This window comes from Anthonomus grandis, chromosome 7 (assembly GCF_022605725.1).
Source record: "Anthonomus grandis grandis chromosome 7, icAntGran1.3, whole genome shotgun sequence".
Classification (NCBI taxonomy): domain Eukaryota; kingdom Metazoa; phylum Arthropoda; class Insecta; order Coleoptera; family Curculionidae; genus Anthonomus; species Anthonomus grandis.
In genome coordinates, this window is record NC_065552.1 from 3067524 (window position 1) to 3085399 (window position 17876).

The 17876-nt window shown below is 32.9% G+C and overlaps 2 protein-coding genes across 7 annotated transcripts in view; one reads left to right on the forward strand and one right to left on the reverse strand.

The window, feature by feature from the left end:
* LOC126739019 (dnaJ-like protein 60) overlaps nucleotides 1-6244 on the reverse strand; it is a 59807-nt gene extending 53563 nt beyond the window's left edge. For 3 of the 5 annotated variants that reach the window (XR_007661522.1, XR_007661521.1, XM_050444553.1), the window contains exons 1-3: nucleotides 6063-6244; nucleotides 5869-5962; nucleotides 5586-5812 (exon numbers count right to left, since the gene is read on the reverse strand). Coding sequence is in view for 3 of the 5 variants with exons in the window: in XM_050444553.1 (XP_050300510.1) it covers nucleotides 5586-5812; nucleotides 5869-5962; nucleotides 6063-6136 (395 nt within the window). In the remaining 2 variants the exon portion in view is untranslated. The remainder of the gene's footprint in view (nucleotides 1-5585; nucleotides 5813-5868; nucleotides 5963-6062) is intronic. The other 2 variants (XM_050444554.1, XM_050444555.1) reach the window with 2 other exon arrangements.
* A 963-nt stretch (nucleotides 6245-7207) lies between these two features.
* Nucleotides 7208-17560, forward strand: LOC126739020 (ras-related protein Rab-30-like). 2 transcript variants are annotated; one of them, XM_050444557.1, is made up of 5 exons: nucleotides 7208-7416; nucleotides 7483-7753; nucleotides 7814-7997; nucleotides 11470-11621; nucleotides 17012-17560. In XM_050444557.1, exons 2-5 carry the CDS (start codon nucleotides 7577-7579, stop codon nucleotides 17105-17107), a joined length of 609 nt encoding a protein of 202 aa, XP_050300514.1. In that variant the 5' UTR covers nucleotides 7208-7416; nucleotides 7483-7576; the 3' UTR covers nucleotides 17108-17560. The 2 variants fall into 2 exon arrangements, with proteins under 2 accessions (XP_050300514.1, XP_050300513.1); XM_050444556.1 differs by having other exon boundaries at nucleotides 7209-7412.
* Nucleotides 17561-17876: the final 316 nt, after the last annotated feature.

Here is a 17876-nt window from a genome sequence, read left to right on the forward strand (position 1 = left end):
AGAAGGCGAAGATTAGCTTAAAGCTACTCTTTAACTCTTAACCTTCCTAACATTCACAGTTTAAATGGAGAAAACGAGAAAAAAAAAACAAAAAAAGAAACAAGTATATATAAAGTATTTATCTTCTAGAACACTAGACTATATTTTGGATTGATTTAAAAACAAAAGTTTATAATATTTCCTATACACATTTAACGAAGTATTAAATATTGGTTTATAAGTATTAAAGAACTTAACGGCATTATAAGTAAAAGATCGCTCGAATAGAGCCGTGGAATGGTGCGGCATGGTCAAGATATTGTATCTAATATTTCGAGTGTGAACATGGTTTCTTGGTATTAACTTTTCAAAAAGATATTCAGGTCTTTGACTAACATATAATCGATAAAGAAAAGTAGAAGTGAAGAATTTGAATAGGTAAGGTAGCGTTAACCACCTCAACTGAAGTATAGAGTCTGATACATGATCAAACTTTCCGAGGTTAAAAATAAATCTACAGCAAGTATTCTGCACGCGTTGCAGGCGGTAACGATTTATTTGGTCTAAGCAAGGATAATAAACTATAAGGCAGTAATTTAGAATAGATAAAACAAGAGCCACTACAAGTTTTTTCCTAGTTTTAAAATTTAAAATGTGTTTATTGGTATAAAGCATACGCATGCGTAAATAACACCTCTGCAAAAGAGTATTAACATGTTCCTTAAACCTTAAAGAATTGTCTATTGTAAGTCCCAGAACCTTCACAGTATCAGAGAACAAAATAGTTTCGTTATCCAATTGAATGTGAACAGTTTCCATTATATTTTTATGTGATCCTCGGTTTGAAAACAAAACCATTTTTGTTTTATTAGGATTAATGACAAGGTTATGCTCTTTTGAAAATTGATTTATTACGTTCAGATCAGCGTTAATAGTATCAGCCACGTTATCAAAATTAGCAGAGTCAAAATAATGTATGTATTGAGTATCATCAGCATACTGATGTATTTCAGAATCTTCAACTAGACCGGGTAAATCTGAAGTATATATAAGAAATAATAATGGGCCTAGGATCGACCCTTGTGGGACACCAGAAATAATGTTTTTCGAAGCAGAATATTCATTATTCACCCTCACTTTCTGGGTTCTACGCCATAAGTAAGTTTTAAAAAAGGACAAAACGACCTCACTACAGCCATAATATTTCAGTTTCGCTACAAGCAAATCATGATCGATGACATCAAATGCTTTCGAGAAATCAAGGGCTATCATAATGGCTGAAATCTTTTTGTCAAGAGCTCGCATGATATTATCGGTGACGTTTAGAAGTGAACTAGCTGTACTATGATGTTTTCTAAAACCAGATTGATGGGAAGGGAGGATATTATTTGACATTAAAAATGATGACAGCTGCATATAGACTATTCTTTCGAGAACTTTGGAGATTACGGGAAGGAAAAAAAAAAAGGAAAATTACTAAGGAAAAAAAAATTATTGGATAACGTTAAAAAATACTAAATAATAATAATTAATAATTAATTTAAAAGGTGCTCAAAGTGGCCGCCATTTTGTTAGATACAGAGCCTGCAGCGTATTGTTAAATTGTCGTGAATTTTCTGAATAACTTCACCCCTATCTTTATTTTGCCTGCAGCTACTGCAATGCGAGCCAAAAGATCATGTTCAGGTGTAGAATAAATAAGTTGGTCCAAATGACCCCACAAATAAAAATCACAGGGATTAAAATCGGGGGAGCGCGCTGGCCAAGCCACTGGGCCTCCCCTCCCAATCCAACGTCTAGGATATCTTTGGTTCAAATATTCCCTGATAACGCGACCATAGTGTGCCGGACAACCATCATGTTGAAGCCACATTATTTGCCGAACATCTAATGGCACATCTTCTAAAAGTTCAGGCAGTACATCTCGAAGAAAAATCAAATAATTTCCTACAATGAGACGTCTTGGCAAAATGTAAGGACCAATCAAGTTCTCCCCTACAATGCCTGCCCAAACATTCACAGAGAATTTTTGTTGGTAGCCACAAATAAATTTAGCATGAGGGTTTTCATCAGCTTTTTATTTTCTTGGGTTGAAATGTCCCTCTCGGCAAAACGTTGATTCGTCACTAAACAAAATAGCTTGGCGAATGTCTGGGTGTTCAGCCCCTTGTTGAAGATACCAAGTGGCAAACGCGAACCTATTACCATAGTCTTGGGGCAACAGATGCTTAACCTTTTGTTTTTTAAATGGATAAAGGTGGTTATCATGCAAAACTTTCCAAACCAACGTTTGGGTTATCCTCAGGTCATCAGCAATTTTTCGGGTACTTGTATTTGGATCCTCTTCAATATTGTGAAGTATTTCCTTCTCAACATTATCACGAATAGGTCTTGCACGAACTCTTATGCCTGGGTTCACCTAAAACAAAAAGTACATGTTAATTTTTTGTTTTTTTTTTTTTTTAAGTACATATTTTTTCCTTAAAAAACAATTCCGCGCCTGGGATAGATACTATTAGCTCAAAATTTATAAAAAAATTTCATATTTACCTTATTGAACCATTGGTTCACATTATCAACCTAATATTTAAAACAGGAACAGTACCTACTCAATTTAAAGTATCAATAATCACTCCAATATATAAATCAGGTGATAAATGTGAAATAGGTAACTATCGTCCTATAAGTGTGATCAATAATTTTTCCAAGCTCTTCGAGAAATGTTTGAAAGATAGACTTATTGACTATTTACAAAAAAATAATGTATTAACACAAAATCAGTTTGGTTTCATTGGGGGGCTCAGCGCATCCGATGCTGTCTGCGAATTAACAAAGCGAGTGAATCAGGCTTTTGATGGTGATTGAAAGTGTTTGGCAGTGTTTCTGGACCTAGCAAGGGCCTTTGACACTGTACCGCATGAGCTTTTGCTAGATACTTTAAGATCTTATGGTATTAGAGGTCCAGTGTCAAGGGTCTTTGAAAGTTACTTGGGGGACAGAAAACACTCTTTAAAAATAAATAATGAGATTAGTGAACCATCTTATATAAAAATTGGAATTCCACAAGGAACAGTTATTGGACCTATACTCTTTATAACTTATATTAACGCTCTTACCAATCTTAAAATTCATGACGGGTCACTGATATCATATGCAGATGACACGGTTGCGGTGTTTCACGGAATTTCTTGGGGAGACACAAAAAACACTGCAGAACTTGGTCTAGCAACAGTCAAGAACTGGCTGGATTCTTTTAAATTAAGTCTCAATAGTCAAAAAACAAACTATATTGCATTTTCTATAACAGCTGCTAATCGCCCCAGCTTTCAACAAATTAAACTTGAATTAATTGATATCAAGGAAGTTTCATTTACTAAATATCTGGGTATCATTGTGGATAAACATTTAAAATGGGACCAACACATTCTAAAATTAACACAAAACATCCGTAAACTTATTTATCGATTTCATATTTTGAGAAATATCTTAAATGAAAAACTACTAATTTTAATTTATAAATCCTTGGTTGAGTCCTTGTTAAGGTATGGGGTGATTGTCTGGGGAGGTCTATACAAGAATTGTTTAAAACAACTTAATGTAGTACAAAACTTTATTTTAAAAGTTATATACAAAAAACAAAAAAGATTTCCTACACAACAATTATATTCTGAAGAAATTTTTAATATACGCTCAATTTACATATTGTCAACATGCATTTATACACATAAATCAGAAAAAATCAAGAATTATGTTAGTCATTCCTACACAACCCGAAATAATATAAACAGACACCTAAAAATACCAAACATAAAAAAACTATAGGGCAACGATTTTTAGGATACTTGTCCCCGAAATTTTATAACATCTTACCAAACAGCTTAAAAAATATAAATAATATTAAAAACTTTAGTAAGGTCTGTAGAAAATTTATTTATTCAAATATAGATAAATTTAATTTTTTTAAATAGTTTTGGGAAGGGAAATTTTATTGGAGAATTTTTGTTTAGTTGTAGATTATGGTTAATTATATTTTATATTATTACTAAAATTTTGTGATTTCTCAGCATACACAAACAGATGTTACAACATCTAGGTGTATGTTAAAAACAATGACTGTTAACTATTATTATTGAATATTAACTATTATTATTGAAATTAAGTAGGTACTTACTTGTAATTGTCCTCTCTCACGTAGACTCCTGTCGACCTTAAGAAAAAATCTTCTCTCTGGGACCATTCGATTGGGAAAATGTTCAGCATAAATCGCGCGAGCCAATACAGCATTTCCTCTGGATTCACCAAGGGTTAAATGCATATCTGCCAATTCATTCCACGTAAATCGCTCCATAACATTCAAAATAAAGCAACGGCAGAACAACTACCTTATTTAAATTAATCAGGAAGATGACGTTATAACAAAGTTTTGATTCGTATGTCAAAAATATCCTAGCAGCCGTCAAAGCTATTAGTTATTTTGTTATCATGTCCCTCTTTGCAATTTGCGTGGCATTGAGTTAGCGGATATGCACACTCGGCGAATCATAAGAAGTTATTCAGAAAATTCACGACAATTTAACATTACGCTGCAGGCTCTGTATCCAACAAAATGGCGGCCACTTTGAGCACCTTTTAAATTAATTATTAATTATTATTATTTAGTATTTTTTAACATTATCCAATAAATTTTTTTTTCCTTAGTTTTTATTAAAGTTATTTATTTTTAAATTCTGATAAAATGGTGGCTTTTGGAAAAAAGATGCAGGATACCTTTTTTTCTGTTAAATAAACCAAGGATTCTTAAAATTTTTGATTATCAGTGACGTACTATTTTTTTTTATTAAAAAATTACTCCAATGCCTATCTGATTTACACCACTGGTTAAAACTAAAACATTTACTTTCTACATTTAAAACATCTTTATTAGGTAGCTTTATTGAGAAAATTTGACACAGATATCTTAAACAGTCAAAAAACTAAAAATTAATTTCTTAATTTTTTTAAAAACTTTAACCCCCTGTATTTTGCTTCTGAGGCATTTCCAACCCATAGTGTCTTATATCAAAAGTTATATTTGAACGTCCCCTATCATGCCCCAAAAGCATGACCTTCTTATAAAAATCACCCTGTATAATCAATCTTGGGTCATATCTTATTTAAAAATTATATCTCCTCTCTTGTATGATCCTCACAGCTTAATCAACCCTCCCATTACTGAGTGGTGGAATGGATTAATTTAAATAAATTAACTATAAATGCTCGGAAAATAGTGATTCCATCTAATCTGTACATGTCAATTCTTAGAAGAATCTATTATGTTACTATTGATGACAATTTAAAGTGGCCTGTTCATATCAATCTGTCTAGTCAGTCTATCAAGTTATGTCAACAAACATACAAGTTATAATTTTTATTGCCATAATAAAGTAATTATAGTGCAACCCCTGTAACAAACCAAACCTCTGTGACCATGTGACTATACCATTCTGATTGGTTAGAAAACATGTTGCCATAGTAACTATGACATCCCCATTGTTTTGATTTGAACTTGACATGATATACCAGGGTCATTTGTGAAATGTAATGAATAAAGTGACAAAAAAACTTACTTTCTTGTATAAGTTTTGTATGGCCCAGAGCGATACTGATGCGGCCCTGTACTAGGTCTCTGATAAGTATAAGTAGTGCCAGTACTTTCATATTTGGATTGAAAAGGGTTATTTAGCCCCAAGTCATAATTTGCTCTCGAGTTGGGTTTGCTTAAAATATTATATGCCTCTTGAATTTTTAGGAATTCTTTGTGTGCACTAGGGTGCTTGTTTATATCGGGATGGTACTGGAAATTAAAGAGCCGTGTATATTTTAAGGCATAACACTCGGTGACTCTCCAACCTCCTTCGAAAGTTTCAGAAATGACTCTCGTATTTCCTTTCCTGTACAGTTGCTCTTCAGTTTCAGTGTTTCATAGTGGTTGTCTAATCTGGTTCTGTAACAATATCACCAAAAGAAACCATATTGGCATTTATTGTTTACAGATAAGTAGTGTTTATGTAACACTTATATACTTTCAGTTTCTTAGCAATTACCTGGTAGTATGAAAGAGATTTCGTAGGTTTATTGTTATGTGTCTTAGTAAGGGGCAACTGGAATTTTGATTCATGCCCAAATGGGACGAAATCACCGGAAAAATCCGGGGATTTTCATGGGGAAAAAAAATAAATGAAATTTGAATGTTTACGTCAATATTTTGAGTGACGTCACCCGTCACCGCCGACGGATCAGCTGGCTCGAAAAGATGCGCTTTCTTGTTGCGCAAATCATATTATTTGAACTGTCACTGGTTAAAGTCTCTTTTGCAAGTATTTTAGTGAATTATGCATTATTCGCTTATGTAGTGTAGACGTGCCTTTAAGTAAAAGTGTCAATTTGACAGGTGTTACTGAATATAAAAAAATGATTTAAATTATTTCAGGCATTAAAAAATTGAGTCAGTTCTCTGGAAAAGAAGGATCGTGATCAGTATCACGAATGTCCGGCAAACGTTAAAAATTACTTTTTTTTTTGTCTATTATAAACACGCGCTCTTAACTACGTAATCCTATATTGACAGGTGACTTTTGACTGACATCTGTCACTCAATATAAAATGTCAAAAATGTTCTAAATAAAAAGAAAACTAAAAAATATTAACAACTGCTCCAAAATCTGGAAAATAAGACAAATGATTTTAAATGCCTGGATAGGAAAACATGAAAAATTCCTCCAAAATGCTGGAAAACAAAAAAGATTATTTCAGATTCAAAGTCATAAAAATAATTTAGATTATTCCAGGCATTAAAAATATTAATCAATACCTCTGGAAAAGAAGTAAAATTATCCCAAATGCCTGAAAAACGTTAAAAATTACTCGTTTTTCGATATTTTACTGTACACGCGCCCTTAACTAAAACTGAATTTATCAATAAATTTTGATAAGTGACAGTTGGATGACACCTGTCACTCAATATGAAATGTCAAAAATGTTCTAAATAATAAGAACATTGGAAAATATGAAATTGCTACAACGTTTGGAAAAAAACACGTCTCTGGAAAAGGAGTATACGACCTTAAATTCCTGAAAAACGTTAAAAATTACTCGTTTTTCACTATCTTAGTGTACACGTGCCCTTAATTAAAACGGTCACTTGTCACTTCACTTTGACAGGTGACAACTGTCACTTTAATACGAAATGTCAAAAATGTTCTAAATAAAAATTTTGCAATAACAAAACAGCTGTGAAGGTTCTTTAAACGAAATTTTTACCATTCCTGGCGTCTGAGTCATGAAAACTGGCAATTAACGTGACCCATGTAAAACAGGAACACTTTCAAATCATCTAACCCAATGTTACATATCTCGCAAAAGGTACAATACTACACCCCGATGAATTTAAACAGGTAGGTGTGTTCATTAACCATGAAAAAGTTGGAATTTGTTTTTTAAATTTCCTCTTTCTTCATGTTTCAGAGGCACGATATTGTAAAGATTTTATGCTTTATTGATGATGAACTGTATTTTTGCGCTGGCAGTACTATTTTGAACAAATCGCGTAAATTTCTAAATGAAAATGGACGACTACAAGTTTCTATTTAAAGTAGTTTTAGTAGGTAACGCGGGGGTGGGAAAAACTTGTCTTGTACGTAGGTTCACCCAAGGCCTATTCCCCCCTGGACAAGGGGCAACTATTGGGGTCGACTTTATGATTAAAACCGTTGAAGTTGGAAATGAGAAAATCAAGGTAATGAGTTTAATTCAATTACAGTTGTTCATTGTAATCATCTTTAATTATTTATTTCAGCTTCAAATATGGGATACCGCAGGTCAGGAAAGGTTTAGGTCAATTACTCAGAGTTACTACAGGTCGGCACATGCTTTGATTTTAGTGTATGATATTTCATGCCAACCCACCTTTGACTGTCTGCCCGATTGGTTAAGGGAAATTGAGGAATATGCTAGTAGTAAAGTTCTTAGGGTATTAGTAGGTAAGTTGGATATATTTTGGAAATTACAGTATATTATTTCATTATGTGGATTAAGTATTATTTGTTTGTAAGAATAACAAACATTAAGAGGTAGTGTTAATCAACTGAAGTGACTGGCATAGTCCTTGCTTGGATCCACTTCTCAAGGTTTTTTTTATAGTCCTATCTGTTTACAAATCATCAATCAATCTTATAAGGTAGATATACTAATGTGATGCTAATAAGAGTCACTGAGTTAACTTTATGCCATTAGTAGAATTAGTTTGCTTGACTTTTTTCTTTATATACCACCTTTTTGGCAATTTCAACAGCATGAAGTTGCATATTTTAATTGAATTGAATTGCATATTATTGTGAATTAAAAATGCATTATTTTATGGTCTCATAATATGGTCCTTAAGTTTAATGTTACAGGTTAAGTTTTTATTCATCACAACATGATCTATGATAGTTATTCTTGTTGCATTATGTGGTATTAAACCATTTTGGATTTTAAAAGCATTCATTTCAATCGAGTTTTTGTAGTTGATAATAGTTGAAAGAATATTTCAAGAGGTCCAAATTAAAGTCTCCAATTAGGATAGATGTTTTTTTCTGTTGTTCGAGTAGCTCATCAAAGTATATGTTGAAAACTTGCCCATTACTTTGTGGAGGTTTGTATACACCTAAGACAAACAGGTTATATTGTAGTAAGTAAACATATATGCAATTTTGCAATCCTCTATCTAATTTTTATATTTATCATTTTGCACAAATTGCAATTTGTCTCTTATGTAAACACTACAGCCTCCCCCTCAAGTGTCTCTGCAGTTATGTACCTCTACATATTTTTTTATGTTTAAGTAGTTTATCTCTTATGAATAAAGCAATGTCTCTGTAAGTATTATTAAATGGATAGTTGCAGAGCATTGTAATATGAAGTCTTGTTTTATAACTACCAATATTAGAAGATACTCCGGTCCCTCTTACAGGTGCATCATTTTCTCCTTTCTTAACCCATATTTTTCCATTAGCCCCATATGCAGCAAAAAGTCTATTATTCTTTTTATGTTCTCTGGCTTTTTTAAAGAGGTATGGGTTCTTGTAAGTGTCTTCTTTGTAAGGTCATCATTAAAGTAGATGTTTCTGCTTTCTTCCGCTAGCCTCAGATCCTCTTTGTTTTCAGTTCCTTTACTTTTTCAAGAATCTGCTGTTTTGGCATTTTTCACCCAGCAGTTTTCACATTTAGCAAGGCTAGATAATATTTCTCTAAAAAAAATTTATATTTTAAATAACATGTAATCCAAAGTCTATCTGTTCTGGGTATGCCGGAGAATGTGTTCTCTTTCTCTCCTGTATCATTCGTAGAAGTAAGAGAGATTATTGATGGCTTAAAAAATAAGACTAGTCAAGACATCTATGGGCTAAATGTCAAATTAATTAAGTCTGTTAAAAACATTATCATAGCTCCAGTAACAAAACTAATAAACAGTTGCTTCAGGGAGAACACTCTTCCAGGTGTGCTCGGATCAGCCAGGGTAATACCTATTTTTAAAAAGGGTGATCCTGATAGGCCCGAGAACTACCGTCCTATCTCCTTGCTGCCCATAATCTCAAAAATCTTTGAAAAATGTATTGCTGCTCAACTTGTGAAATTTTTTGAGGGTAACAATCTTTTTGCATCCAGCCAGTTTGGTTTCAGGAAGGGTAAAAGTACCACTGCTCTGTTCTTGTCGTCACCTCAATTTCACTTTATTGATTAGTTTAATACTTAGTTTGATTTAGTTTAGTTCTATAAGTTATATTCTTAAGTGCATTCAAAGTATCACTTCTTGCTGTTAATATTTTTTTGTTTTACATAATGAATGTTGAGATTTGCCTTATTTCCTCGCCTCTCCCTATAATATTTCCTTACTTGCTATTCTTTACTTTTATTACAAACCTGGTACATACCCAAATAATACGTTACACGCAAGTACCGAAAAGACTGACGCGGGGAATCGAGGTGAAAGACACTCTAAGTCAGCAGGCTGTGGTGTATAACCGTCCAAAGGTACATGAACCATCGCAACCTATAAATTTCACAGTCTATAGGGCCTCAATTGATTAGAACCCTTTTCTAATCAATGGCACCCTATTAAACAACCACTATGGCCATTTTAGACTTAGTTGATTACTTGTTAAATGCTTTTAATAACTTGCAATATGGCAGTGTCTTGTTCTGCGATCTGAGCAAGGCATTCGACTGTGTTCCCCATAACACATTGCTACAAAAACTTTCAAAATATGGACAACAGTGTTAAACTTCTCGCTTCCTATCTGGCCAATAGAGATCAGATGGTAAGTGTTGGTGAGGGTGTCATCAGCAAAAAGTGGGATGACCATAGGTGTTCCCCAAGGATCTGTTTTGGGGCCTATCCTCTTTTTGATCTATATAAATGACCTACCATTAACTGAACCATCTGGTAAATTCACCATTTTTGCTGATGACACAACAGTGGCATGTGCCGAAGATACTCTTGAGACCATAGAGAGGAAATTGAGAGTATTGCAGGGGGGAATTCAGGAATAGCCGATTGCATCAAAGTTATTTTTACTCTGAGACCAGCTGACATATCAAAGGATTTTTCTATTAAGTTTCTGGGAGTTTTATTGGATCCTCTACTTCACTGGCATTAATATTGTTGCATTAATATTGTTGCCGGAAGGCTAAAAACATCTATATATGCCCTTCGTCGCCTAGCTGGATGTTTATCTGAATCTGGGTCAAGAACAGCCTATTTTGGCACCTTCCTTCCCATAGCCACATATGCTATTCTAGCATGGGGTCATGCCCCACAAACAAAAAGGTTGTTTTCACTACAAAGAAGGGCAATCAGAATTTTGGGTAGGTTGGGTTGCAGGGAGGATTGTAGATCTGTTTTCTCTATGAAGGGAATACTTATCCTATCTTCCGTATATATATTGGAAAATCTTTTATGAGTACACAGGAATAGGGATCGGTATAAAGTACATGGTGATATACACAACTATGGTACTAGAAACATAAAGAGTGGTCCCGGATTTCTAGCTATTAAGTTATATAATAAACTTCCTACCGACTATGTGGATTTAGATTTGGAACGTTTTAAGAATAAAATAAAACAAATTATAGTTTCTAATGCCTTCTATTCAACTGAAGAGTTTTTAAATTTCACATTCTATCTGTGATATTGAGTACCTACCTATATATTGCATTTTATTTAAGATATATTGTGATTGTGTGTTATTCATAGTATGTATATCAATCATTGTGTTTTGGTTTTAATGAGTTTTATGTAGTGTTTTAGGAAAACTTTTATTATCAATTTTTATAAACAATCACCCTATTTTTTAACTTTGTAATTCTTGACTTGTGTGAATACTACTTTGTATATTGGCTTTAATAAATTGATTGATTGATTAAACAGACTTTAAATACTACTTAAAAAAATAAATATAAACTTAATTACAGGTAACAAAATAGACAGGGATGACCGAGAGATTCCCACTCAAGTAGGTGAAGAGTTTGCAGAAAGACACAATATGTATTTCCTTGAAACTTCAGCAAAAGAATCGGACAACGTCGAGAGGCTGTTCATGCAAATTGCCGAGGACCTTATGAAGGTGATATTCTTTAAAACAATATTAAATCAAATCAGATATGCTTTATTTTCACATAACATAAAAATGTTGTTGACAAAACTGACTTAAATGTAGAGTAAACAAACATACAATGAAAGAAACAAATGGGAACACATAAAAAATAAATTGATCAATAAAATTAAAATATCACATAATAGAAACCTTTAAAGTAGTAGTAACTAAAATTGGTCAAAATCTGTGTCATAATTATTCATCTTGCAATACTGTGATAACCACCTTAAAACAACTTTTTTCTATTTTTTCTTGTTTTTTTTGTGGTTCATATATGGCACATTATGCTTTAAAACAACATTTAAACTGATACTAAACTAACTTTAAGTGGTGAAAAAGATTACATTTCTCGCATTTTACAAAGCTTTTTGCGCCACAGGGATATTTGCATCTTTGCCTCTCATTACAGCATAATGGAAAATGATCATATCTATCTGTTCTAACATCTTGCATTGGAAAATCGGTTGCTGGACCCCTTCTTTTCTTGTTTTGCAAATTTTCCATAACTCCACTTGGACGACTTCGCTTTCTAGTAGAACCGGCTTTATTAACTTTGCACAAACACTTCCATTTTGAAATCCACCTTTTCACCTCTTCAAAAAATCCATGCATTGACAGTCATTAGATCAATAATATGAAAGAATATAGGCATGTACCATTTCTTGGATCCGAGTTTGATCCTGTAGTATCCTAGCATCGAATCCAGGAGGTCGACACCTCTCATATTTTAAATCGTTAAAACTCTTGGACATGGAACCATTGTGTCTTATCTTTTTTTGAAAATCGTTTTACCTCGACTGTTGGCATACTTCCAGCATATGTTGATAAAAGGTTGACTAATTTGTTGTCATACTTTGCAACAACTGTACTATAGCTCCTCGTATCTATATCCTCCTTTTCTGTACTATAGCTCCTCGGCTGTTCTTTTTTAGTTCAGACTCTTTTGGCATATTACTGTTTGGCACTCTATTTATTTTAACTGTTCCTAGTGGTAACAGACCCTGTTTCATAAGATAAATTTGCAATGAAAGCAATTATCGAAAAATATCTTATGATTTATATGCCTGGGTACTGTTTGTTTGTGCCGCAGAACCACGTTTGAACTCACCACCAGATCAGGAAAATCATCGGGTAAAATATTGGTTTGACTTCCAGCAAAAATTTCATAATAGTAGGAAAATCCGCTGACTCCACTAAGAACAAACGCCTTATATCCCCATTTGTGGGGTTTTTGCGGATTATTTATTTTTAGCAGTACAGCCCAACAGTATAAACCATTTACAAAGCTAAAGGTTACAATAATGTTCTAATAATTTTTAAGATATAGTAAAAACATACATAAACCAATACATTCTCCGCAACATCACAGTATAAACTATATTTCAATAATTTATAGTAATAATCCCAAACTTATATAAAAATAAGTAACCACAAATGATTAACCCTAAAAAAGAATATATATTTGTATACCTAAATCTTAATGAGCGAAAATTGGTAATTTATCTTGGCTGACTCTACATTCAGCACTACAACACACCAAATCTAACAGCCTATTACTTATATATCAATTTAACATATTGCTTTAACTCAAAAAATTACAAAAAGTTAATTAACATAGGTGCTCTTTCTATCCCGCTGGCCTTGATTACTTACATAATTGAGCACATCGAAATCGCCAATTATTAAAAACTCGCCAGTTATGTTTAATTGTAATAGCCTATCAAAGGATCTTTCAAACTTCTCATAGGTTATTTTTGGAGGTATATATAATACAAGCACAAACAGTGGTTTATAATAAAGTAAACATTTACACAGAATAAAATCTTTATAAGAAAAACTATTAAAGATGTGACTAGTGTATATTGTTGAGCATACTATTGGGTTTTTGACAGCCAGAGGAACTGTCGACCTCCCCACCTAGCCATGTTTTTGTTAATGCGACAATGTCGTACTCACAATCGCTTGAAGAAAAGGATGTATCGATTTTGGAATTTAAGCCGCGCACATTTTGATAATAACGTGATGGACTGTTATTCTCGAACATGTTGGGTTGTTTTGAAAGTTGTATCTTGTGTTTGTAGTTTTCGTTTCAGGAACTGACGTTTTTCCCTTCGATGAACGTTGTTTCAATGGATTGGCAAGCAAGATTGTCTTACTGGCAACTGGTGGGGCTTTAGGCAGTGCAATTTCAATTGGTGGTAGGTCAGGGCTTGAATCAGATGGTTCAGAATTTTGTGGAACAAGCTTTTGCAGCTCTTTCAGGCGCCATGTTTTATTATCAATTATTAGGCAGTCTTTTTTCAACTTAACGGAGTACCCTTGGTTTTTGGCAGACTTCTTATAAAATAGGAACTTTTTCTTTAAATTAAGTAGCTCTCAGTGTTTTTTAGTTTATACGCCACTTTTAACAGGGAACGAGCGGCAGAGTTCGTTACAAACTTAATTAATATTGGTCTTACTCTATTATTATTTTTAGATCTTCCAATCCGAAAGGCCTCATCAATGTCTTGGGATATAATATGTAGCATGGTCTGTGCAAATTCCGATAATATAGCATCAAGATCTTTATGAATAGTTTCCTTAATTCCAAACAGGACTAGGTTTTTAGAACGAGTCAAATATTCTAATTGCTGAACTATGTCTCTGAGTGCTTTATTCTCCTCGAGTTTTTTAACAGATTGCATATTTTCGTTTAGTTTTGTGCCAAGGTCTTGTATTATTTCATCTTCATATTTTGGGTTAGTAAAGCTAATAGCTGCTTATTTATTAGATCTTCCATTTTGCACAATTATCGGGAATATAGTCCCAACACAGGTAAACAAATTCAATACTGTAGAACTGTTTGCAGTAAATTTTATAATTAGGTTTAATTAAAATAACAGTTTATACATCTGCAGGAAGAGTGGTCAAGAAACTGTTTACTTGCAAGTACTCACAGCAACTTTATTTATTTTTTTAATTTATTTATTTAATCAATCAATTACATATTAATTTATAATTACTATGAGATGTAATATGCATACAATGGACGTAATGTGTCTGTGTGTATGCTCATGAACAATTAGTTCATAATGAACTTCAACCTAACACTAATGATAGTAACATATACCTGCTTAAATAATATTATCAAATTCAGAAATATTAAATTGACTAAATACTAATTAGTTATAATTTAATGGAAGTTAATGGCGCGCTTGATGGAATTTATGTTATCTTTAATCCATGAGTACAATTTTTTCTTTACAATATAATATTTTTTGTTTTTAAATTGTTCCGGCAAAATATTTAATAATTTGGGAGCTATATATGTTAGACATTTTCAAGTTACACTAAAATGGGGGATGGGTATTATTAGATGTTGATGTGTATTTGCTCTAGTATTGAACTAACTAACATTATAAAGTTGGGTAACAGTAAATATTCCAGATTGTTCAAATAAAAGGTTGGAGGGAAACAAACAGTCTGGATTTAAATAAAATAACTTTTAAAAGATATTTCTGTACAATATTAATATTATTTAAAGTTTCATTGTAGGCAGCACCCCAACATGTTATACCATAGCTTAGGCATGTTTCAGCTAGTGCTTTGTACACATTTATTATTATTTTTTTACTGAGTATATTACGTAACTCATAAAATTTATATATTAGTTTGTTTTGAATATAATCACTATGATGCTGCCAGAACAAGTACAGTCAATATTCATTTGTCAATCTGGGGTATGAATCCTAGGAACATGCTTGCTTGGTAATCCCACTATACTCATTGAAAAACACATAAAGTTAGTTTTCTTGACATTTACTGTCAGTGAGTTAACATCCATCCATGTTTGAACACTACACATTGCACTTTTAGCCTTTAAAAAAGCTTCATCCCAACAATCCCCTTTACATAACAGAACTGTGTCATCAGCGAAACATACCACTTTTACCTTCGGAAGTACATGTGGAAGATCGTTAATGTAGATTAAGAAGAGTATTGGGCCAAGCACTGTACCCTGTGGAACACCACAACCCACACTTACATAAAAACTTGAAACTGATTTCAGATTTACCTTTTGAGATCTGTTTGTAAGATATGACTTAAACTTATTCGACTCATAAAACAGTCCACTCAGTCCTAAGAGACAGCTTGTTAAACTCGGAGCACACAATTCACGTGCACACACCTGCGATGATACGTTTAGAATGTGTGTATTATATTGTTTTATGAACGAACGCGCTTTTGTAGGAATTATCTGCTCATCTATTGCTAAAAACTTCTCTTTTGAAACTTTAAGTAGCTGCTTTCGTAGTTTACTTAGAAGCGGTCGGATTTGGAAAGGTTTTTGAGGTTTTTTTTTCTACTGATTTGATAAACTATATAATTGATGATTTCATCTGTTAGAAAAAATTTGAAAAATGCGTAATGGGAATCTGCTGAGAAATATTATATCTTTATCTGATGTTACCAAATGACCTCGCTTCCAAGTGGGATAATTTTTACCTCTATTCTTTATTAGACTACGCCGTAATTCGTTCAAGGAAATCATCTTCGCTGTCTGAACCGCTTTCTGAATCTGTTTCTGGGATAATCATTTTTGATTCATTATTTTCTATTGTATCGTCTTCAGAGTCTGACTATAGGAGGAATATCATCATCTGATAGTCGTTCGCCTTCACTACCATCAGATAAATCCATAACCACAAGTTTTTTTTAAGCCCTAGAAGTTTTTCGGATCCGTTTTCCTAAAATACCTAGTTCAGAAAGCATGTTGTGCCACATATGTCCATGACAGTTTTGCACAAAACTGCATATTGTCGCATATATGGCACAAACAATTTTTTAGTAAAAAAATACCAAAATATAAGGAAATACTTGAAAATACTCACAGGATCACTTTCTTGAAGGCCTCACCTTTATGTGGATATTTTTTTTGAATGAAAATATTTAATAGAAACTCCGATGATTGAAGATCAAATTTCACTATTCTTAGAAGCACCCATTACAATACAACGACGATTTGCAAAATTTCATAAAACTCCAACTTGCTGTTTTGAAATGGCGTCACATGACCGGTTATGTGACATTTTTGCCATATATGAACATATCATGCATAAATACTTTGGATTGAGGTTTGGTTTATAAGGGTGAGGCTTAGGAACAGTAATTGTGCCATATATGACCCGCTATGCGGTAAGGGTTCAAAAGTATCAAGCAAACAGTCTCCAGTATAAATAAAGATGGAAGAGTCAAGATTTTCTGGATAATAAAGTGAGCTTTGTACGACTCATGATTTTTAAGAAGACATAAATGTCTTAGGGCACACTTTTGCAGCACAAACTAAAAAAATGTAAATAAACCTTTAACCTGAATTTTAGCAAGCGAGACAAACCAACGTACCCAGATACGACCCGAACAGTTACAATGTGGACTCGAAAGGTCAAGACTCCGGCTGCTGCAGTAGACTAACCTAAGTAAGTTAATTTTTTTAATATTAATTTCCTCAGGTACGATTTTTGTTTAGGGGTTGTGCAAAAAAAATGTAACATTCCAACTTGCCTTTTATTTGTTATTTCTTCTTGTAAACGTAGGTTGTAAGTGTTGATTATATCATTTATTTGTTGTTATTTTTGTTGCCTACTGGCATCCGATTATTAGTAATGTTTCTACTATATTGTGGTGCTACTTTAAGTTGAACTTATAAAGCCTTATAGGTGGTGCACGAATAAAAATATTGCAACCTGTATGGCATTATAAACTTAAGTATTGATTGTCCGTACTTAGTTTTTTTTTTAATTGTTAATAGGAACTAATTTATTACCGTGGTGTAGGTGTTTAGCCTTATTTTTTAAATACTTTAACACAATTGTCATATTAATACAATTTAAGCCAAAGAATTATTGACTAAAATAAAGCGCTAAAATTGTTTTATGGAGTTTTTATCGCACACAATATTATTACGGATGTTTGGATCACGTTAAGGGAGTCATGTGGAAATTAGTTTTACTTAGTGGACTAATATAGTCTGGTTTTTTTTTGTAATTTTTAATATACAGGGTGTCAAAATGTTTCTATAGGATTACTTAAGGGACGTTATCAGCTACAGATTAAAATTTAAAACGTTCAGTCAGAATTACATTAAAATTTATAGTATGAAACAAAATATACTGTATAGTACACACAAGAATTTCTCTGATTCATGCATGTCATGTTGAAAAACAGGGATTTTGCAGAAGAATTTTT